We start from the raw sequence: 24,344 nt of genomic DNA, 5'->3' as shown, positions 1-24,344 counted from the left end.
TAACAACATTCACCAGTAAAACTTTGATTTTTAAAGAAACAAGGTGAGGGCTGATGACTCAGAGACTGTGGTTCTGAGTTAGCCTTTTATATTTTATCACTTGAGAAACTTAAATATTTTCTTCCTCTCCTGCACTAATTTATCTTTAACTGTGCCAAGAATCAAAATCTGAAAAGCCTGATTCCTTTTTTTTTGTTGAGTTTGGCATCATTCACACAATGCTTTCTGAAAAAAAAGGATTCTTTTTTAAGGAAATAGCATTAAAAAAGCCTCAACAGAAACTTTATGTCTCTGTTCAGAGATGTGAACTGCTGCACCTCTCCACAGTTGTGCTCAGTGGTGTAGTCCTGTGTTATTTGTTGGTTTCATAGGATCATAGAATGGCCTAGGTTGGAAGGGACCTTAAAGCTCAGTTCCAACTCCCTGCCATGGACAGGGACACCTTGCACTAGACCAGGTTGCTCCAAGCCCCATCCAGCCTGGCCTTGAAAACTTAATCAGGTCCAGCATTCAGCTGGTGTGAATCCAAGAGTCTTTCTGAGATGCCTTACGATGACACCTGTGGAGTTCTCATCATGGCACCTGGGTTGCTCTTGGGATGGTGACCATGTTGTATTGTGTTTTTTGGTGGGATTTGCTTTTCGTACCCTTTAGAAACAGGGTATGAATTGTAATTGGTGTCACTATCCTGTCCCACCTCAGTGAGTTACCAGGATTTTGTCCTTTGTCTCCTGATGTGGCTGTCCTGGGAAAGCACATGCAGAGTGGTGGTAGGAATTATTTCCCCTTCAAATAGTCCTGCTGTTCCTTGCAGTGTTTCTATGCCCAAACACTGCCGTTCATTTGCCACTTAACATCAGTCTAAAGTATCTTCATTATGGCTCTTTGCAACAGAGAAGGATTCAAAGCTGCCTTAACATTCCCAGTGGTCTTCTCCTGTGTGGAATATGATTTAGGTGAATTCTGTTGGGATAGGTAGGATTGATAGATGTTTTTGCAGACTAAGAATATGATTTTGAAAAGGTGGAGCATAATATCTTTATTTAGTTTTCCATTACTGAGGCAGATTACATCTCCTGTGTAAGTGGGATATGGCCTCACAAGCAATCGTGTGACTTGGCCACTTAGCTCAGCAACTGCAACAGTTCCTGTGTGTGAAGCTGTGCTCACAGTGTGTCATCAACCCTCTTTGGTTTAGTGGACTTCACCCCTGGAATAATGTATTTTTTATATTGTAAAGATTTTAATCCAGGAATCTAGGTTGGTGCAAAATGTGAAGAACTATTTTTTAATAGAAATCAAAGAACTCAATCAACTCGATACAATTCCACAGATACATTTTTACTGATTTTTTTTTTTTCTCTTGACTTCTGAATTCTGGGTAAATAAAACAATTCTTGTGTTCCTTGTGGCAGATAAACAGAGGCCACATGACAACTGAAGCAAAGAGAGCTGCCAAGATGGAGAAGAAGCTGAAGATCCTGCTGGGTGGTTACCAGTCCCGAGCCATGGGCCTCATCAAACAGCTGAATGATTTGTGGGACCAGATCGAACAGGCCCACCTGGAGCTGCGAACTTTTGAGGAGCTGAAGAAACATGAGGATGCTGCAATCCCTCGGAGACTGGAGGTGAGATTCCTAAATGTAATGCCTGGGGTCAAACACAGGCATTTTGTGGAAAAGAAGTTTTTACAAGATACGAGCTCTGAGCTTCACAGCCTGAGTTGGTATCAGGTTTTTAATGTTCTTTTAAAATGTTGGCTGTTACCAGATTCATCTGCTGTTTACTTCAATATCAAAGATTCTGTGATACATGTATTAGAAGCTGGGACTAATCTGCCAGTGTGTTCTTTAACTTTGGGGTTTTTTTATTTCCTTGTGTGGTTTATTTTATAAACCTTCTGAAATGCATATCAGCAGAAGTTCCATATCTCTCCTAATTTGACTTGTTTTGGTTTTAATTACAGTTAGAACTTGTAAAACTTGTGTAAAATCTCTTACTTTCATAAAAGTCAGTGGACCAAATGCTAGTATATACCTGAAATCAGTGCTTTGGAGCCACTTTTCTTAGTTCAAGGATCTCCAGGATATTCTCTTTTTATTCATCTTAACGAGACAACCCTCAACCACGACTCAGTCCTATGTCTGAGCGAGTGCCAGGCTTGCTTTCCAAGGACTTAGTACTCACCTGAGCACAATTTTTCTTTTTAACACTTTTTTTCTTCCAAAACAGAGGGTTCCATTGAGTCTCAGATCTTCTCAACCTTTTGCTCTAAAAACATTAAAACAGATCAGTCCTTAAAACTGGTGGTTTAGAAATGCTGGTAGATGTTTTTACAGACTCCAAAGTGATTAATTGATTTGGTGAAAGATAACAGTAAAAACACATTAAATCAGATGATAGCTGCTAATAGCACCTGTTTTTAGTACATGGCAAGGTTCCAATTTGAAATCTCTTCCTTTTGAAGCATTTGATCTTAACTGCTGCCAAAGACAGGGTGAGATACCTGAGATTTGAAATAAGATAACTGTGATTCTTGATACTTTACATCAACTGCCCTGTTTTACTTTTCTATTTAAAATAAGTAATTTTAGCAATGTCCTGTCACAATTCTGACCTCTTCCTCTGAAGCAACTAAACTATAACCTTTGGTAAAGCTCTTCATGGGTGTGACTGTTGGAAAACTGACTGGTTGTTTAATGATATTTTCGTTACAGTGTCTGAAGGAAGATGTGCAGCGACAGCAGGAAAGAGAAAAGGAGCTCCAGCAGAGATTTGCTGACTTCATGTTGGATAAAGAGACTTTTCAAGCAAAGTATTAAAGCACAAAATTCCATTTGTCACTGATGTAACATTTTTAAAGTGTGCAGATACTTCTCCAGCAGCTTTTGCCAGCAGTTGCAGAAATCAAGTGTAGCCTGCTGTTTGCATCTTGTCAACTTTTGTTCCTTTAATGGACTGTTCCAAATGATCTAGGTATGAATAGCTCTGGCCAGTGTTAAAAATAGATTTGAAATGTCCAAAATTTTATTGAAAGAAAAAAATCACTCTGGTATGATTTTAGCCATGTCTTCATTTGCTAGGGAACTCACATTATTCCTAGTGTTTTATCAGTCTTAAGACCTGTAAGATACATGCCTGCAGAATAATGTCTTTTGAATAAACCTGGAATGTTAAAAAACAAAGAAGTAATAATATGTCTGTCTTTTAACTAAAATTAAATCTTCCCCTATCCCAGCCCCCTTTCATATTTCTGGTAAATTGTCTTTCTTCCCTTTCCCCACTGCTACCTTTATTTTCCGAGGCTGTAATTTGTAATAGGAAATACCTGTGCAGGATAATTGTGGCCCAGGTAATACCCTGTTCCTAATTCTTCTCTGTGGATGTGACTAAACACTCCCAGCTTTATCAAGATGCTCAAATGGTCATAGTGGCATAATTTCACCATCCCAGCACAGCCTAGTGGTTCCCACAGACTTCAGCAGTACCATTACATTTTCTAAGTATTAATTCTTTTAAAACCATCTGCTTTGTTGCCCAGAGCAGCCATGGTGTGGGTTGGGAAAATAGCTCCATATTTGCTACTCTTCTCCTTTCACCACATCCCAACAGGATACAGTTTTCTCATTACTTTGACCTAAAGGGTAAGGATAGGCTTATGGAAGGGGGTAAATTCATTATTTCCTATTCTTTGATATTCTTCTAAATTTTATCCAAAAATCTTCTTGTCACACCACACTTGAGTTAGATGTTGCTGTTTAAAATTTTGTGTGCCCTTCCCAATGTTTTTAATACAGGAATTTGCCACAATCAGGCATCTCATTAGAGATTTCTATAAAAATTTTTCTTAAAAATAAAAAGACACTTTCACATTTTTATTTTTGCAGTGGTGTTCATCACTTCTTCAGAGATCCATCTTACTCCCAGAGTAAGTCTTTTGTTTGTGGCAATGCACAGGAAAAAAAAAGGCAAAACTGTATTTTCAACAGCACAGAATTCAGCAATTAAATACATCCAGTTGGATGCATCTTGCAATTTTGCTTGTACATATTTGGATTTAAATGAGGATTTTGCTATTTGCAGTTTTACCAGATTAGAGTGTCACTTTGTCTCCGCTTGGGAATTACTGGGGGACACTGTCAGGGCTGTGGCTGTGTAGCTGTTTCAGTGCCATCCATGGAAACCAATGATAGTCATATTTTTTTAAATGTAACCTGTCCAAATTCTGCTGATCATTGGCAGGAGTAGGTACACAGCCAGCCTTGGAATATCTTTCCCTTTACTCACCAGGACATCATTCTTCTGAAGTACTAATGCAATTATAGACTACATACTTCTAGAAATGTGTTAAATATTTAACTAAGCCAGAGCACATCTGGAACAAAGTATTAAGCATCAATCTTGTAGCATATGGGGTATTTTAGCTTGAATGGTTATACCCAAAAGGAAAAATCATGGCATATCATGACAGTTCTTGTGGTTGTGTGGTGGCTGGAGATATTAACTGAAAACCCTTGTAGGTTTACCAATACCACAACTACAATTATTTGCTTTCTTTTTAGGGCTGCAGCAGAGCCACTTTGGTGTTTCCTGTATTTTTGACAGCTTGGGATGGGAGCTAGAGAGATACTCAAACATTTGGCCTTAACAAATAGTTTTAAATGGCAAATTCGGAGGGACTGATCAATCACAAAAGACTTCTTGAAATGCATGCAATTAACCAGTCATTAATTGCAGCAGGTAGGGATTTGTGGCATGCAAAACAGCAGATACCAGGTGGTTGTGTTTGAGAAGGTACCTGCAGGAGGTTTGCTCAGTGTTTTCTGCAGTTCAGTTTGTTTACACAACACTTTAACTTAAGTTCACAGTTTTCCCTGTCTTTAGTCAGAGTTTTAGTCCTAAGGTTTATGTCCATCTCAATATTGACAGAAAACTAATGAAGTCTCCTGCCTTAACTTTAAACTTGATTGTGCCTTACTTTAGGCTTTTACCTGCCCTGAGCTACCCTAAGGCAGCCAGTCCTAGATCTGGTGAAATCACCCCAAAAACTGCACACTGGGTGCTCTGTGCATGTGACTATTGGATCCAGAGGGATGTGAATGGAGCAGCAGAGCCTGGCTAGAACATGTCAAGATGAAGAAATTCAGGTGTGGTAGCTTAAACTGGAGTGCTTGGAAAATCTGTTCAGCTAAATTTGAATGCTGGTAGATGTCAGTGCTTCTAGCCACAGGTGATGATGGAGTTTGGGCTTGCCAGATCTATTTCTTGGGTTTAGGCCCGGTTTTATGTCCCAAACTGCACTCCCTGAATCTCTTTCTAAGTTGCTTCATAATTGAATACAGATGTTTGGTGGACATAAGTGACCAGTACACCTTGATACCAAATTTTTACTTTAAATTTCTGAAGCCAGCCACTGATTTGATCTTTCTTTCCAAAACAATAGTAAGTATAACCATAAACATTGCAAACTAGTGAATACTTTGCTGCAGTGGGTAAACCCTATCCTGCCTGACTGACAGAGGTGGGATGGGGGTTGTGCTGTGTGTGTTAACAATTATTTTGAGAATTATTTAACATTCTCCCTGAGAAATTCATTTCCATTTAGCATGCCAAGATATATCTGCAAGCCTTTAAATAATTTCAGCTGATGATTTTCCTCCCTTCCTGGAATCAGACTTGGCGTTTACATATTGGATCAATCCCGTAGCTGGAGCCTGCTTCAAAGTCCATGGAGTTGATAAGACCGTCATTTACTTCAATTGAGTTGGATTCAGGTACCTGGGAAAGCCAAGGGGACAGCAGGGCTAAGTTATAACAGCTGGGTGTCTCATCCATACCCGACAGATAACAGGAATCATGAGCTAGCGGAAGGGGGAGACTTCTCTAAAGCACAGGAGGTTCCCTGTGAGAAATCCATCGGAGCTGGAGCCAGCTCTTCCAAAGATGGCAAATCTCCAGAGGAATAAGAACTTTGTAACACTGTAAGTAGTCACTGCAGCCAGGGATGGCCAGAACACACCAGAGTTCTCTGGCTGCCTTAAGCAGAGAGAACAGAAAGAGCACCTTGTTGTCACCCATTGCTGCTTATTCTGGTTATGCCCTGTTGTTTGCTGGGGCAGCACATTTGGTTTAAAATATGTTAATGCAGCTTGATTGTCCAATCCCCTGCACAGAACAAACATGAGCCAGGCCAGATTTCACAGAATCACAGAATATGCTGAGTTGGAAGGAACCCACAAGGATCATTGAGTCCAACTCTTAGCCCTGCACAGGACCATCCCCAAGAGTCACACCATGTGACTGAGAGCATCATCCAAATTCTTCTTGAACTTCAACAGGCTTTGTGCCATGACCACTGCCCTGGGGAGCCTTTTCCAGCCCCCAACCACCCACTGGGTGAAGAACCTTTGCCTAAAATTCAACCTAAACCTCCCCCGACACAACTTTCAGGCCATTCCCTCTGGTCCTGTCACTGGTGACCACAGAGCACAGATCAGTGCCTGCCCCTCCTCTTCCCCTCACTAGGAAGTTGTAACTGCAATGAGGTCTCCCTTCAGTCTCCTCCAGCTGAACAGGCCAAGTGACCTCAGCTGTTCCTCACACAGCTTCCCCTCAAGGCCCTTCACTATCTTCGTTGCCCTCCTTTGGACACTCTCTAACAGCCTAATATTATTCTTATATTGCAGTGCCCAAAACTGCCACAATATTCAAGGTGAGGCCACCCCAGTGCAGAGCAGAGCAGGACAATCCCCTCCCCTGACCAGCTGGTGATGCTTTGCCTGATGCTCCCCAGGACACAGCTGGCCCTCCTGGCTGCCAGGGCACTGCTGACTCATATTCAACTTGTCCTCAACCAGGATCCCCACGTCCCTTTCCTTGGCACTGCTTTCCAGCCTCTCATTCCTCAGTCTGTATGTTTGTTGAGGTCTCTTTGCAGGGCCTCCCTGCCTTCCAGGGAGTCGACAGCTCCTCCCAGTTTTGTGTCACCAGCAAACTTGCTGAGTATCCCTTCCAGTCCTGTGTGCAAGTCATTTATGAAGATGTTGAAGAGCACAGGGCCTTAGATGGAGCCCTATTGTACCCCACAAGTGACAGGTCGCCAGTCTGATGTTACCCCATTCACAATTACTCTCTGTGCTCGAACTGTGAGCCAACTGCTCACCCACCACATGATGTGTTTATCCAGCTGTGTGATTCTGTGAGAGACAGTATCAAAAGCTTTACTGAAATCCAAAAAGGTTACATCAACTGGCTTCCCTTGATCAACTCTTGTCATAATCAAGGTAGGAAGAGCAAATGAAGATGGAAGTGGTGCAGAACAGCATGTCCAAAGAAGGGCAACAGAGCTGGGGAAGGATCTGGAGCACAAGTCCTATGAGGAGCAGCTGAGGGAGCTGGAGATGCTTAGTCAGGAGAAAAGGAGGCTCAGGGGGGACTTTATTGCTCTTTACAACTCCCTGACAGAAGGTTGTAGCCAGGTGGGGGTCAGTCTTTTCTGCCAGATTACAAGTGATATGACAAGAGGAAACAGCCTCGAATTGCACCAGGGGAGGTTTAAATAGGATATTAGGAAAAATTTCTTCACAAATGTTGTCAGGCACTGGAACAGGCTGCCCAGGGAGTCACCACCCCCGACAGTGTTCAAAAAACATGCAACTGTGGTGCTCAGGGACATGGGTTAGTGGTGGGCTTGGCAGTGATGGGTTAATCCTTGGAGTCCATGATCTTAGAGGTCTTTTCCAACCTTAATGATTCTGTGATTGCCTCTGTCACAGGACGTCCCACTTCATTGTCTTTGTAAAGTGAGTGAGAAACACAGGCTGCAGTGCTCCCAGGCCATGAGGCAACTACCCACAATTAACTCCTCTAACCAACTCAACTGGATCTGAGCCCCTGATGAAAACGCTGGAGATTCATTGTTCTTTGTGATCATGGCCTGAACATCGATTTCCACATAAAATGCATCAAAAACCATGTCTGAACTTTTCGTCTTGGCTGCAAACTAGCTAACAGTATCATAAACCAGTGTGTGAACTTTGGCTTGCCTTCGGCATCCCCGGACAGTGATGTTGCTGGAGAAGAGAGATTATTGTGGTCTGGACTTAATCTGCCTCACATTCATCCCAGAATCCAGCTTGCAGTTATCTTCCATAATGTGGGTTCAAAGCAACACCTGTCTTCCAAGCAGGATTTAAAAGTGAAGTATCAAATAGCATTTCCCCCATTTTCCTAGCTGAGTGAAATGCATATTGAAAAAGAGCCAGAAACTCATCTAAAGGCAAAATGTCCTCATAACTGATTCCAGACCTGCGCTCTCTACCTTTCTAGGGCTCCAGCTTGTACCTTTCCTTGCAAACACAAAATACCTGGTTCTGCTGGTCTCGAGGACTTACACGGACACCAGGAGTGAGATCAGGCTCTGAAAAAGTCTTAAAAGTATGTTTGACATATATCTAAGCCAATTCATCCTTATATCTCCACTAAGTGCACACAGTTGTCTCACTCTTAATTTAAAAGTTCAACACGAGCTCCAAACACTTTGCTGAATCAGGACTTTAATAATTTTGAAGGAAAGGGGAGTAGCAGATAAAAAAAGAGGAGCTTCACTGCTCTGGTTGCATGCAGGCCCTTAGATAAGTCATCTCCCCTGCAGCAAACCTCATTAACGTTTTTATGCATTTAAATGAGGTGGCTTTAACCAATTCCTGCTGCCTCAGGCACAACTGGTGCACACAGTAGGTGAAAAGGTAAAGGAGTGGGTCTGAGCAGCGTTTTGTAGCATCACTTCTGCTGCTGGTGTGATTACTCATAGCGGGTTTGATTGTTTGCCAGTTGTTTGGGGGTGATGTCTGGGTTTATTATAATTTATTGAGAGATGCCTTAGTGTCAGGATTAGAAAAATCTTGCTTTCAACTCAAAGTCAGAGGTTTTTCGCATATCAGGTTAGACAGGGTCTGCCTCATTAGATCACTTTCAGGTTTCCAAGTTACAACCGTGGTTCTGATGTATTTGGATTCCTCACAGATTCCTCAAAGGAAATGCAAGTACCTCTTTTAAGATCATTTATGTGCATTGAAAGCATTTATGAATTGCGACATGAGGAAACACAGACTATTTTATTATTTATTCAGTTCATATATCAGATCTTTTGCCAAGTACATGCTACTGGTAAATGCCTCATAGGATGAGACAAATGTGTGTTAGGTTCCCCTCTTCTCTCTCCTGGAACAGAAATGTGGGCTCTATTTTGTATAATTATCAGGCCAGTAGCATTTTAAAGTGTGTTATGCAGCTTAGGTGAGACTGTGGCCCCAGTGAAACCAATGAGAGATTTGGCTTCAGCTTCAATGGAACTGAGATTTCCTTCCCTCTCCTCTTTTGTCTGTATTTGATGAGCCTTTCTGTCAAGAGAAGAAAGAGATCCTCTTTTGAAAAATAGTCATAGATGCTTAATAAAGCTGAACGAGCCAGCCAGGATTACATTTTTAGCTCTACAGCCAGCAAAATCTATTCCAGAACTAATTCTGATTAAAAGAACTGAATCTACTGGTTGAACCTCAGACACAAAGGCACCCCTGGAGTAATTCAACTGTATGACATATTTATTTTTAAAAAACAACTAATTTTTGCGCTGATCTTTGTAATATCTGGCCCTTGTGTAAAGCATTGATTTCAAAGCTGTCTCTCTCTTATCTATTATTATTCATGAATTATCTTAAGGCTTGTGCAGGACCATCACTGTAACTGACCTTTAAAAAAAGAGTGAGTTTACTGGCCACATTAATTAAGCTGCATGGCAGACCATAAAATAACTATAAATAGAAGTTAAATTATTCCACAGACTGTGTCCTCCCACTTTTTTTTTTTCTTAATTCTGACGCAACCAGATCAATCTCTAGCACAGAACAGGCTTGTCCATTCTTGGTCAGTGCTCCTCCCAAGCACTTCCAAAGGTCTGAGAAGGGGTAGGGTCTTTCCTTAGACCATATAGGTGGAGAACACAGATATTCACAAAGTCCTGAACTCTGAAACTAGACTTTCGCCTCCCTTTTTCAGCTGGTTTATTCAAAGATATTCTCTACAGAAGAACTGTGTTGCTTCTACATCCTGAGCTCATCTTGGCTCCAACAGTGACCTCAAAGGTTTTCATTCCCTGTATTCCTGGTGCTTTAGTTGCAAAGAGACAATTCTGGTCATCTTGCTTCAAGTTCAGAGGAAAACAAGACAAAACTAGGAACAGTAGCTTGGTGGAAGTAGAGAATGCTCTTACTAATGTTCCCCAGTTCTCAGTGTTTTTTTCTCTTGGCACCTGTGGCCAGCATCCCAGCAGGATTCACACGTGTACCACCAGCAGCCCTGGCCAAGCTGAGTCCTGCAGGGTCACCAACCTGTGTAACCATTGATGGAGAAAGGACCAGGTTATCAGGAGAGCAGAGGAGAAGCCTCACCATCCCTGGCTGTGTCAGGACTGAAGCACTTCCTTAGGGAGGCAGAGCAAAAGTCTTACAGATGTAACCTGGAGCAGAGCACAAACCCTACTTTTCCTCAGGCCAGGAGAGCCCCAACCCTGCACTGCTCCCTCACCCCATGGGGTGTTTTCACCCCGTTAAATGACCAGTCATTGCTTTAGAGGGCCCTGACCAGTTTCTGTCCCTGTTCTGGCAAGATGTTTAGTGACACAAATGTGTAATTTAACTATGATAAAGTACCTTTCTGGGGGAGATGCCAAACCTTCAACCCTGTCATGGATTCGAAGGTCCAAACCTTTGGTGAAACTTTTGCCAGCCCCAGAAATCAACCATCCAGCATCGCTGTGTTGCTTGGAAAGCATCCAAATTCTGGTGAAGGCAGAACTTTTTGGCTCTGACCTCCTGCCTGATCTCTAGACAGGAAGGTGGGAGTAGCTGGCCATCCTCTACCTCATGGAAGGATTGTACAGCAGGGAAAGAATTGTGTTTTATGGATTTCATGCTTGCTATAGCCCATCCTGTGGATTTTATAGAATCATAGGATCATTAAGGTAGGAAAAAACCTCTGAGATCATCAAGTTCAACCATCAACCCAGCACCACAACCGTATGTCCCTAAGTACCATATCCACACAGTTTTTGAACACTTGCAGGGATGGTGACTCCACCACTTCCCTGGGCTGCCTGTTCAAATGTTTGACCACTCTGTCTGTGGAGAAATTTTTCCTAATGTCTAATCTAAACCTCCCCTGGTGCAACCTGAGGCTATTTTGTGCTGTCATTCTTAATAATGGCAATGCTACCAACGTCCAGGGAAGAAAAAAAAAAAAGAGGTCCTTGAACCTACAATCAAAATAAGATATCCCAGCTAATTCTAAATCACATTAAACTGGGGGTGAACTTAATCATTGGGGTGGGGATAGAATAGTGAATCCAATTTCCTAGCGAGTTTTTAACGCTTTTCCTAATGTGTTTTTAGCAACAAAACAACCCCTCTGGCACTGTGTTTAACTTCCTTTTATTGCAGATGCCTTTTGGTTAACAGCAAGGATCTGATTTAGTTTTACAGTTACCCCGTGACCACAGGAGGCGGATTGTGCATCACCAGGGAATGCTCCAACGTCTGTCTGCCTCCCCTGCTTCCAGCAGGAACGAGGGATCCCAGGAGCACGGCCAAGCCCATGTGGCTGTGACAGTAATTGAAGAAACTGCTGAATCAGCCAAAACAAGGGTTCATAGCGAAGCTTGAGCCAGGCAGACACATGTCCTGGAAGCACCAAGCAAAAGATGACCACAAAAACTTGGCCAGGAGAGGTCAAGAGATGCCAGCTGGCTGGGAGGCACCTCCTAGGACATCACAGGGGTTTGCATCTTCCTCATGAGGGGAAGAGGAGGGACACACACTGATCTCCCTGATGATCAGTGACAGGACTCAAGGGAATGGCATGAAGCTGTGTCAGGGGAAGTTTAGGTGGAATTTTAGGCAAAGGTTCTTTGCCCAGAGGTGGTTGGGCACCGAAACAGGCTCCCCAGGGAAGTGGTCACAGCACCAAGCCTGACAGAGTTCAAGAGGCATTGGGACAGCTCTTTCAGGCACATGGGGGCCTCCAAACTCAGGCTCAGGTAACCCCTTCAGAAGACAGTGCTCAGCACGGATCAGCCTTTCCCCACCCTGGTTTAGGGAGCAGAAGCCCAAGAACAGCTGCTCAGTGGCTGAGAGCCTGTCAGAGCCCACAGATGGAAGCAGTTTTCTTCCAGAAGCTGAGCGCAGCTTCCAAGCCCCAGGGTGGAAGGAGGATACTGCAGGGAAGCGGGGCAAGGCAGAGGAAGGGAGGGAGACAAGGAGGAGTAATGAAGTGCACACACGCATATGTGTGAAGGAACGACCTGACACACGAGATGTGTGCCAGCGAAATTAAAAAAAATAATAATAAAAAGTGAGTCCTGATGCTTTCGTGCTCATGCAACACATGCAGGGCTGACCTCAGATGCCTTCTGCCTGGCATCACCACACTCCCACAGATGATGGGGCTCAGGTGACGTATTTGGTCTTTGGCCATCTCTGGCTCAAAGGTCCTTGACAGAGAACTTGGCCCAATAAAAAACAAGGGAAAGGGCAGCCGTAACTGGAAGACACTCATCGTCATAGTTCTCTGCTGCTGAGCAATGCCTGGACCAGGAGCTGCCCCGTTTTGTGCTGTAGTAACAAGGCACTCAACTCCTCTTCACCCTTTCCCAGACCAGGCAGACAGGAGCACTTCAAGGAAGAGGTTAGGAGGCTGTGGCCAGGTTTGTCTTTGTTTATTTTATATCCAGTCACAGTTAAATAAAAAATATCTGAGCAGTCCTCAGGCCTGGGTGTAGAGTCCAGGGCTGTTCACTGCTTGCTGCCTGCCCCCATGAGGTCACAGGGTGCTCTGTGCAGGGCACGGCCACATCTGGAGAGGCTGAGGTCACTTGATTTCTTCAGACTGGAGAAAAAGAGGCTGAGGGCTGACCTCATTGCAGTCTACAGCTTCCTCGTGGGGGGAAGTGGAGGGGCAGGCACTGATTTCTTCTCTCTGGTGACCAGTGACAGGACTGAAGGGAATTGCATAAAGCTATCTCAGGGGAGATTAAGGTTACATACTAGGAAAAGATTCTTCACACAGAGGGTGGTTGAGCACTGGAACAGCCTCTCCAGGGAAGAGGTCACAGCATTAAGCCTTCCAGAGTGCAAGAAACATTTGGACAACACTCTCAGGCACCTGGTGGGATTCTTGGTTATTGTGTGCGGGGCTGGACTTTGATGATTCTTGTGGGTCCCTTCCAACTCAGGATATTCTGCAGTGGGCAGCCCATTCCCATATCTAATCATCCTTTCTGTGAAGAATTTCTTCCTAATGTCCAACATAAACCTCCCCTGGTGCAGCTTGAGACTGTGGCCTCTCATCCTATCTCTCATTATCTGGGAGAAGAGACTGATCCCCACCTGGCTACAACCTCCTTTCAGGGAGTTGTAGAGAGCAATAAGCTCCCTCCCCCAGATCCTCCTTTTCTCCAGTCTGAGCCCCTCCAGCTCCCTCAGCTGCTCCTCATCAGACGTGCTCCAGACCCTTCCCCAGCTCTGTTGCCCTTCTCTGGACCTGCTCCAGCACCTCAATGTCCTTCCTGAACTGGGGGGCCCAGAACTGGACGCAGGACTCGAGGTGCCTCAGCAGTGCTGAGGTTGTGTCTCTGCCCTGCAGCCCTATCTTCTGATGAGCACAAACCCTTCCCAGCTCCATCCAGCAACACTCCATTTCCACAGCCTGAGGCAGGACACCATCCCCCCAGACCACCTCTGCAGTGCCAGACACTGGCTCTCCTGGCTGTGTAAACACCACGGAGGGACTAAAGATAGTGCCAGATCATTGCTCAAAATCACATCTTTTCTTCTCTGCAGAGGCTAGAAAATGGCAAATAGGATGCAGGGTTTGGCTCCACAGTGTTCACTGTTGTCATGACTCATGAGTTATTTTTTTTCTTTTCTGTAACAGAACATATGGCTGCAGAAATTATTCCCTGTCTGTTCTGACAATGGCCTGGCCAAAACACATTATGTTTTTACATACAGTCAACGTAAGAAGAGAAGCACAACAGCATCATGTGTGTGAGTCAGTATTTTAAATATTTTCTTTAAGTGTGTTATTTTACATGTTTAAAATACGCTGATGTGCGGCATTCAGCGTATTAAATAAAGTCAAAATGAGCAACAAGTGCTGCAGCACAGGTTAGCTGCACAGCTATAAATCTCTGTTTTGAAGCTCAACCACATGTGAAACAAGAGCTAATCAAATCATGGCGAAGGCAAAATTAATATAAGTCTTTTCAAGAGGATCCAATCCCAGCGGAGGATTTTGCTCGGCCAAGCTCCTTCCAACTTTATTGGATGATAATTATTTCTGTACAAAAAAATGTTGCAATCAAACACTCCCCAAGCAGTACTTTTGTTTTCTGCAGAGCTGGTTGAGCAATGAAAAGATTTATTAGTGGAGAATATATTAATGAGGAATTTGTGGAGAAACAACCAAAAAGTCAGCGAGTGGAATTTCGATGAAATATCTCCAGGGTGTGAATTTGCCAAGCACAAAACTTGAAGATGCCCAGTGTTCCCTGTGAGGTAACAATCATACCCCAAACTCTGGAAACAAGTATTTTTGCCACCCAGCATGCCCAAAAGAGAATACCAATTTACAGTAGCATCAGAGCATGGTTTGGGTTAGAAGGGAACTTAAAGACCATCTCATTCCAATCCCCTGCCATGGGTAGGGACACCTTCCACTAGACCAGGTTGCTCAAAGTCCTGTCCAACCTGACCCTGTGTAGTCCAGATCTACTGACACCAACTGTGAGCCCAAAGGAGCAAGTGTTTCATCTTCTGAGTTCAGGCTGCCCCTAATTGTTGGATGAACTAAATAATCCTTCACAGAACTGCTCATCTCATAAACATAAATTATGGTTTCTTGTCTCTTCCTATGAAGCTCCATGTTCTCATGGCCAAGCAGATATGAGAGATATGAGCTGGACAAGCCTGTCTCATAAACATACCTCTGTGGGACAGTCTCTCGTGGGACAAACACACACTAAAATAAGAAACATCCATTTTCCACACACATTACTCACTACTAACATACAGTCTGAACTGTCCTGCCATCTTGTTATTTAATGGAGTTTTCCTTGCCATGATCCGTGAGATAAGACACTATTTAGGCTTCTCCTTAATTGCTTGAAATCTGTTGCCTGATAGGACATTATTATAACTCCATCATTTTTAAGATCCAGGAAGAAAATCCTCCAAGTCTGTTGTAGCAGTAAGCGTGATGCTTTTGCTTCCCTCAGACACTGTAAAAATGAGAGGAAAACTTCTTTATTACAATATTTAGGCCTTTCATTTGAGTTTATCAAATCAAACAATCCATTTTGGAGTTGCCTTTTTCTTCTACCTGTGGGAAAAAATTGCAGGTTACATATCCGAGTTCTTCCAGTGCTGGGATGTCTGTATTTGTGTTGAAGATAAACAGGGACAAATTTCTCTTCTTTCCAATTTACAGAGAGTTTGGACTGATGTATTTCCTGGAACTGATGTATTTCATGGAACTGATGTGTTTGATAGAATTCAGGAGATATTTTTTGAACCGTTAAAGGAAAATACACAAGTATTTCCTGAATTTGTTTCTTCTTATCCCATAGTTTACATGAACTGTTCAGCAAAGGGAAGCAAAAGCTGAGCTTCAACCAAACCCAGACCAAAGCAGAGCTTCTGGTAGAAACCATGTTGGGATTAAATGATTTCCTTTGGTTTCCATCCAAAACCAAGCTGAACGTGGATTTCTGGGTTGAGTTTCACTTTGAATTTTTGGTTTTATTTAGTTATGAAGAATTAAGTGAAACTTGGGAGGTTCAAACCCTCATTGAATGATCCTGAAAAACGATCTGCAAAACCCCTCGCTATGGAGTCCAATTTCCTACCTTTGATCTCTGTGGATGCTGGGAGCAGCACCAGTATCTCTTCTAACCCATAAAAAATATGCTGGTAAAGCTACAATTTTTTTTTTATGTAGAGACTTCGCTATGCAAGAGACAACATCCAGTCCCAGTCACCACCCTGGGGCCAGCTGGAAAGTAGGAAATCCCTGAATTTGCCCTTCTCCAAGATAGGTTCTGTCAAAGGGAGCAGGTACCACCTTGAGCATGCCAAGAGAGAAATACAGAGAAAGGCACAGAGCTAGGGGACCTACTGATTTTTTTCTCTGGGAAGAGGAAAGCATTTACCTTCCTCAGCTCCCAGTTTGTGCCAGAATCACAGGCAGTGCTCTTTGGGCTTCCCATCATGGTCACTATGATCCATGAAATCCCAGTTGTGTGATGCAGCTGTCACTGAGCAGCCCATCCCACCTGACAGGAGCCAGAGGGCCATTGAGCTGGTGGCCACCCAAGTAACAGGCATTTTAATTTGTTTATCTACCCATCTGAGGTCTAATCCCATGTGTGCCAGCTTTGGCAGGAGAGATGGTGCGAGAACATCCTGCCCCACCATCTTGTATCCTCATAGCTTGCTTTTTAACTGGAGTAATTTCCATGATCTGACTTCAAACCCTGTATGATAAAACTGGGGAGGGAGATAATTGCATCACAGGTTGAGAAGCTTTTGGGGAAGAAGAAGCCTTTGAAGCTGCTGTCTCCCCCAGAATATCCTCAGGTACTCCTGTTGGACCCTTCCTGTGGATGTATGACACACGTCTCCCAGTTAAGTCATCTTTATGGAACACGTACTTCCTGCTCCCTTGTGTTTTTATTTTCCTCTCCCTCTTCAAATGCTTCCTGCCTTTGGCTGTCTGTGACTTAACTTCTTGGAGCCTTAATAGTCTTGGAATCCCTCTACTTCTATAACTTGATTTTACTATTTAGGAGAAAGTTTGATTCATTCCCCCCAAACCAGAAAGAGAATAAAGGAAGAGGAAAAAATCCTATTCACCCACCAGCAAAGAAGCAAGATACAAAAAGACGAGATTATTCTCATTCAGCTATTCATGGCTTTGGAGTGCATTTCATTTCAGTGTCTGCACAGGCCTTTGTAGAACCATCTGATTGAACATTACTTATACTGCATATTATAGGCACTAATGAGAAAATGATTCTAAATTGCCCCTAGGGATGGTTATGATTAAACTATTTGCCTTTGCTTCCTCTAGTAAATTAAAGCAACCAAAAGAAAGAGAGAGAAAAAAAAAAGAGGCTCAATCTGGAAAGCAGTCAGGAGAATGGTTTGGTAAAGTTTCTGAATTCCTGGGAACATTTTTCCTTCTAAACCTGGTGATTGGATGCGTGTTTTATGCTGCAATTTGGAGCTAAAAGCTGTGACAAATATGTGACACGGGGAAGCGTTTTGGAGGACTGAACTGGGCAGGATTTTCTGTGTTGTCAACTGTTTTGAAGCCCTGATCAGCTTTAATTGCACTGAAGCTGCTAAACCCCTCTGTGCCACCGAGCAGCTCTTCCAAGGCGTCAGACGTCTGTCTCCTAAAAAGAGCATTTCAGAGGCTCTCACACACACACGGAGCCTCATTCAGACGTTTTATTTAAACTCTTAAATCTTTTGAGCTTCGGGTGAATAAACGAGTCCCTGAAATGCAATCCACTCTTGCTGCTCAGGGTTTGCAAGTGGGTTTTTTTCGTGTGGAAGAAACAAAATGTCATTTGTGTTTCCTTTGGCCTTTTTAAGGCACAGCGGGATCTGGGGAGCAGGGAGCAGTGTTCCATTGGATGTGCCTGTGCCTGTGTGTCCCCATGCACTCGGACTTCGGCAGGACTTTCATACATGATTGTCCACGGCTGTTGAATTAGCTAATGAATTAATTAAATGTGTGCAAACTGCACGGGGTGAATTGCCAGGTCACGCAGTTTCTGGAGCACTAGTCAAAGTATCTGAGCTGAGGGGTCCCAAACCCGAGCCCACATCTCTCTAGTGGTCCCCAAGTCTCTGCAAGGTGGCCCCCATCATCTGCACACTCTCTGACCTGGACAATCTCACTTCCATCACCCAACCCAACACGCTGGAGTCAACTGCAGGTACTCCTTGTGGTCTGTGGGTTTGTGGGACACTCCTGTGGTCCCAGTGATGGGGAAAGGCCCTGAACTGATCTGACAACAAAGCACCTCAGCCTCTCTGCTACAACCTGAGACATGCACACCCCCTCTGCAAGAGTTTGTATGACCAAGATGCCTTGGTGCTTCCTCAAAAGACAACAAGATGCAGCACTCAGAGACCCAACAGAACAACCAGATGCTGCATTGTTGAATTTTACTATAGAACTACTAATGATTTTACACCCCAATTGTCAGCAGTGTGTCTCAGGTTTTATTCTTTATATTTCAGAGGGACATGAAAAAAAAATTATTGAGAACTTATCTGTATGATACCTGAGGCCACATGGAGCTTCAATTAGCTAGGGATGAGAGGAGCCTGTTCTTGCTCTCCTTTGGGCACAAAGAAGGGATAACTGAGCAACTCAGATGCAGTTGTCTGTACCAGCAGCATCTGAAGCTGAGGGAGTTTTGTGGATAAACTCCATTTTTCTTGGATAATAGAGACAACTCCATGCTCAAAAGATCTCTAAGGGGCCAGGCAAGATCTTGTCCCAGTGCTTGTGTCAACACAGATGGTCACTGGGGTTTATTCATACTGCTTAATTTTGGGTGGGCTACATAAGGGAGCTGAGGTCCATGTCACTGAGGCCTCAATCTGTGCCAAGACTACAGGTGTCTAATTGATTTCCTTGAAGGAAATCCTTTCTGTCCACATACAGTCAGTGGTAAGAGGAAAAAAAACCTTTGAAGGTCTTGCAGTGAGCATAAGTACACACAAACAGTCCCAAACACAACACCCAACTAACCTGCCTACCTATGGTAGACAAGTTTTTTCCTTTAGAGGCTCTCCAAGGTGCTTATCATTAATTACCCAGAGAAATGTGGATCTTGGTGAGAGAAACATCTGCAATTTTGTCATTAGTTAGATGCCCAAATAGGACAGTTTGGGCTGCCTGTCATGTCCAAGTACTTCACGAGCCCTAAGAGGGTGGTGAGATGCTGAAACAGGTTGTCCAGGAATGCTGTGGCTGCCCCATCCCTGGAAGTGTTCAACACCATATTAGATGAGGTTTTGAGCAACTTGGTCCAGCAGAAGGTGTCCATGCCCACAGCAGGGAGGTTAGAATTAGATGATCTTTAAAGTCCCTCCAACCCAAATAATTTTGTGGGTTTATGGTTCTTGGTTAGCAGGGACAAAGTCTAATTTCAGGTATTTGACTGATCCACAGGTATCTGCACCACCAGGAGTGGAGTCTGAACATGTGTGTTTCTGTGCACAAGTGCAGTGGGGTGTATGGGTGAAAGGAGAGAGAGAGGAAGGACACAGACTCTCCTGTACATAGTCATTACAACCAAAAACTATCCCTTAATTGTGCTGTCCCCTTGTGCAGAATGATTCTGGCTTTGGTGTCAGGAACGCATTTCCAGTTGACCCCATGCTCAAACCTGAAGGCAGAGTGTTCATTGTTTCCTCTCCACACCACTCCTTCCCTATAACTGGAAGATTATGTGTTTCTTAGCTACTGGTCAGACTGGTAGTGCCTGCCAAGAAGCTTTCAGGGAATTTCCTCACTATGTAACAAATTTATGAGTCATATGAAAATCTGGGAAATGATTCAACCAGCTGTCTTTCGTTGACTCAAAGATTTTTACAACACCTCGGTGCCTCATCTTTGATTTGAGCCAGCAGAATGGTTTATTGTAACATCAAATAGTCTTATGTTCACTGGAAGGATGCTTCCTACTACTAAAAAAAAAAAAAAAAAAAAAGAAGAAAAAGCTATAAAACATTTGAAAGCAACCTGTCCTTAGGTGAAGGATGCACACACAGAGCAACCATATTCATTCACTATGAGCTGATGAATGTGGCTGCACTGCTGTTTCCCTCCAGGATGGCTGCAGAGGTGGCTGTCACTGAGAAGAGTGGCTCAGCTCTCAGCTGCAGCAGGTACAGCCTTCCTGCATGGCAGGGATCAGGCTTGCAGAAGCTTTTGTTCATATTTGGGTTTAAATGGCTATTTCAAGGAATTTGAGCAGATCCAGACTGAGCAGCAATGCACCTAAAGCCTGGAAATGTTTTTCTTGTTATGTACCCTGTCCAGATGGGAAAGAGGTTACATCCACTCAAAGAGAGGCAGGAACCGGACCAGGACCTGCCATCAGTATGGAAGATGCTCATTGTAGGAGTCAGTCATAAAGAACATTCTTTTCTGAGCACAACCACCCAGAGTTGCTCTTTGCTGAGCTGGAATCACTGGCACCCCTGAGCAGAAGCAACAATCACAGACTGGCTTGGCTGGGGGGCAATGGGGATCCTCATCTTACAGATGCCTTGGGATGGTCCAGAGCATGTGGAGCACTTGGAGAACAGAGCTTCAGCTGGAAGAGAGCTGGACTGGGCAGTAGGCAGGTAGCTACAGCTATGTGAGGAGCTAGGCTGAGGAACAAAGCAGGTTAACCCTTTAATGGAGGACATTCACTTGGGTGAATCAAAGAATCCCAGACTGGTTTGAGTTGGAAGGGGCATTAAAGATCATTTCATTTTAACTCCCCCCTGCCATGGGCAGGGACACCTTCCACTACACCTGGCCTTGAGCACTTCCAGGGATGGGGCAGGCACAGCTTCTCTGGGCAACCTGTGCCAGGGGCTCACCATCATTATAGGGAAGAATTTTTTCCTGACATCTGATCTAAATACCTCCCTCCTGAGTGACACAGCCAGCTTTGGACTCCCCTCCTCTTCTTAAGGGGACTTCAAGCACCAAAAATCTGTGTGTAAGTTATTTTGGGTGAGGGATGATCTCTCAAAGAGTTACCTGGCACAAGGACAGCCAACAGCTCATGTGTGCCCCTGGGCAGCAGCCTCTGCTGAGGGAAAAGGAAACCTCTGGAATCTCCATCAGGAGCCTGTGAGCAAGATCCTTACCCTGCAGCGAGTGTCAGGAGCGTGACTAGTGCTGGCAGCCAGAAAACACTCTAATTTTAGAGGTCTTGGAGAAAAAAAAAGAGGTCCTGCCTGGAGCTTGTTGTGCCCTGGTGCCCAGGACAGCACCCTGAGGTGGCTATTGAGGACAGTATCACCAGCAACCAGTCTTGGCTGGAGGCAAAGCAGGGCTGTGGGTCTTCTGCTGCTCACTCAGGCACTGCAGGCAAACTCCTGCAGCCAGGGCTGTGCTCAGAGACCTCACTTCTCCATTACCATTGCTGCCAATAATCCTCATTAATGAGAACTGCACCTTTTGCTCAAGAAAACCAGAGTAAGAGCAGGAGACTTTGGCAGAGTTACCTGAGACCTGAAAAGACATCTCACTTAAACAACCAGAGCAAAAGGGAGTTGTTAAGCAACTTCAGCCACAGTTTAATCACTTAGGACTCATAGATTCACATCCTCTAATTTTATGTACTTACAAATATAGAGAAATTGCAGTGCTCCCACGCTTTTAAAAAACTATATGTGTGGATAAATCTATTTAATAGATGGCACTAGAGCTAATCAGTAAGCAGAAAACAAAAGCAGAGTGGAAATTATTCTTCCAGTAAGAGTTAAATTGCTACAAACAGAAAGAAAACTGGAATTTATTATTACGGAACTAAACCAAGACTATGTAAAATATCCAAATTAATTTAATTGTTACAACCATGTTTTCAGCACATTCATAAAAGCCATCAGCCACACAAAGAATTGTTCATAGTAGCCCCAAATCCTTCATTTTAGCCACTGGATTTCACTGCCAAAATCACAGAATAGTTTGGGCTGAAAGGGACCTTAAAGATCATCTATTTTCAATTCCCTGCCATGGGCAGGGACACCTTCCACCAGACCAAGTCGCTCAGAGACCCACCCAACCTGGCCTTGGACACTTCCAGGGATGGGGCAGCCACAGTTTCTCTGGGCAACCTGTGCCATGGTTTCACCATCCTTACAGGGAAGAATTTCTCCCTAATATCTAATCTAAATCTACTCTCCTCCACCTTAAAGCCACTCCCTACAAATGCTCATAGCAAGGAGCTCTCAGCATAGCTGAAATGAATGCACCTCTGCAGCAATCACCCAGCACTTTACAGGTGTATTGTGGCTTACAAACCTTGAAATGCCTCATGTCAGCACCTGGAGAATCCACTGTATGACAGAGTAAAGGCAAATATAACATACTTTAAACACACAGGACAAGTAAGGGTTCAGAGGAGAGCAGCAGTATTTTGATTTATTGATAGTGTGTTCAGTGAACTAAACCACCCTTCTCTGTCCAGGGCCTTACTGCAGCTCTACCCTTTAGTATTCAGATAAGCAGTATAAATACTTGTCAGAGTTTTTATCCATATCACAAATGGACATAGACCAGCTCGCATGAAACTCTCATTTCTATCCATTTCCAAAGGATACAAAGCTGGGATTGGTGGAGTATGAGGGAATTAGAAACTTGGGGCAAAGAAAAAGAAATCCTAAATGGTGATATTATCTCTTGACTGCTTTCTGATTGAGAATTCCCCTTTCATCTTTCCATCCCCTTCCCATTGGGCAGCGTTGTGGCTGCCATTTTTAACAGGCAGAGAGATCAAAAATATCTGACTTCAGGGAATTTGGCAAAGGTTCTGGACTTGGACCCAGCAGCAGATACACAACGCTTGTAACATTCAAAACAGACCCTCTTTTTCTTGACCTTTCTGATTTTTATTGCTTATCTGGGTATATATAATCATTTTAAGATGTCTCCCCTTACTTACCATAAAATAACCACGAATTATTTTTTAAAAGGTAGATTATAAGCTTCAGAATGACTCTTAAATGTACCCAGGCAGACAAGGGGGAATGTGAGGTTGCTGTGATGAAGGATAACTTCTGGCAACCGCTCTGAGAGAGACACTAATGAGTTTAATTAGCACTTGGAAGCACAATCCCCCCATTCTGAAGCCAATGCCCTGCTGGCACTGACAACTCTTTGGAAGATCAACAGCAAAAGACATTTTCTGTAATGAGGCTTCGTACAACTCCATGTGTCATGCAAGGAGGGATTTGTCCCTGGCAGAATTGCAATAGGAAAGCTGGAGCTGGAAGGTTTTCCAGCTGTGGACCTCCAGCAGGTAACACACGTCCTCCCCTGGGTAACGGGGGATTAATGACCAGGCACCGAGACCTGGCACCGTCAGGTGCAAATCCAAAAATCAGCTTTTCCTCCTGGCAAATCACTTCACCTCCTAATTCATTTCATCTCTTTAGCTTATAGGCTTTTCAGAGGGATGTTAATCTCTGCCTACATGTTTGCACAGTGCCTAGAATGTAGTAAGGGATTAGTCACTGTTGGGACTATCATGCAATGGCAACAGGAATGGTGAGGTAGCAATAAATTGGAAAAAGCAACCGTAGATGCTGGTGCCTCAGAGGGGGTTGGAATAAGGACCAAAATTGGATCACAGTTCAGCAGGGAACAGTGAGTCTATTCTAGTGAGGAAAGTAAAATAGGAAAAGATATTTAAAAGATATTTAAAGTATTAAAAAAAATTAAATGAAAAACCTTTACCTACACGGTTTTAAGCTGAAGGAGGGTAGATTTAAATTAGGTGGTAGGAAGAAATTCTTAACTCAGAGGGTGGAGAGGGCCTGGCACAGTTTGCCCAGAGAAGCTGTGGCTGCCCCATCCCTGGAAGTGTTCAAGGCCAGGTTGGATGGGGCTTGGAGGAAGCTGGGGTAGTAGAAGTTGTCCCTGCCCATGGCAGGGGGGTTGGAATAGGTGTACTTTGAGGTCTCTCTCAACCCAAGCCATTTTATTTTTCTATGTCCTTGTGCTCAACAAGTAATAGCTACTACAGGTAATAGCCCTCCCAGCCTGTGGGGTATTTGAATATTTTCAAAAAAGACAAGGAGAAATCAGGAGATGCAGAGGTGGAGTCACCAAGAATTTTGAGCTTAACATGACTCATGCAATCACAGAAGGTCGATATTGAACATATTGTTTAATGCAGATCAAATCAAATCAAAGAGGAGTTGACCAGAATTTTCACAGAAAACGCACATGAAATCTGGGCTTAGTTTTTTCTACAACTTAGAAAAAATTTGAGTTCCTTTCATACTTTCTATTATAAATTATCAGACCCAGAGCACATGTTTAAGTGCTTTTGTTGAATCAGGGTCATTATGAACAAGAGCCTGGCAATGCTCCCTTGTTAATGAGCTTCCAGGAAATGTACAATTGTTTTTAGAAGAGTCTAATGAAGACAGATTTGTAGGGGATCTCATTTGATGCAGCCAGAAAACCCAAACTCATCAAAC

General features: G+C 43.7%; 1 protein-coding gene and 1 long non-coding RNA gene across 3 annotated transcripts in view; both read left to right on the top strand.

Moving 5' to 3' along the window:
* The window catches only part of CDC5L (cell division cycle 5 like), a 31,381-nt gene extending 28,193 nt beyond the window's left edge, over nt 1-3,188 (top strand). For both annotated transcript variants that reach the window (XM_051811489.1, XM_051811497.1), the window contains 2 exons: nt 1,416-1,628; nt 2,718-3,188. In XM_051811489.1, coding sequence (XP_051667449.1) covers nt 1,416-1,628; nt 2,718-2,822 — 318 coding nt within the window. In that variant the 3' untranslated portion in view covers nt 2,823-3,188. The remainder of the gene's footprint in view (nt 1-1,415; nt 1,629-2,717) is intronic.
* Nucleotides 3,189-13,201: 10,013 nt separating this feature from the next.
* Nucleotides 13,202-24,344, top strand: part of LOC127481993 (uncharacterized) — an 84,749-nt gene continuing 73,606 nt past the window's right edge. Inside the window, exons 1-2 of the long non-coding RNA XR_007908395.1 lie at nt 13,202-13,265; nt 13,987-14,099. This is a non-coding gene — a long non-coding RNA (uncharacterized LOC127481993). The remainder of the gene's footprint in view (nt 13,266-13,986; nt 14,100-24,344) is intronic.

Source organism: Manacus candei, unplaced genomic scaffold (genome assembly GCF_025592945.1).
Source record: "Manacus candei isolate 608988 ecotype Guabito, Panama unplaced genomic scaffold, ASM2559294v1 h1tg000007l, whole genome shotgun sequence".
Taxonomy (NCBI): domain Eukaryota; kingdom Metazoa; phylum Chordata; class Aves; order Passeriformes; family Pipridae; genus Manacus; species Manacus candei.
The sequence above is the reverse complement of the archived record's forward strand: the minus strand, read 5'-3'. Positions and strand labels throughout refer to the sequence as shown.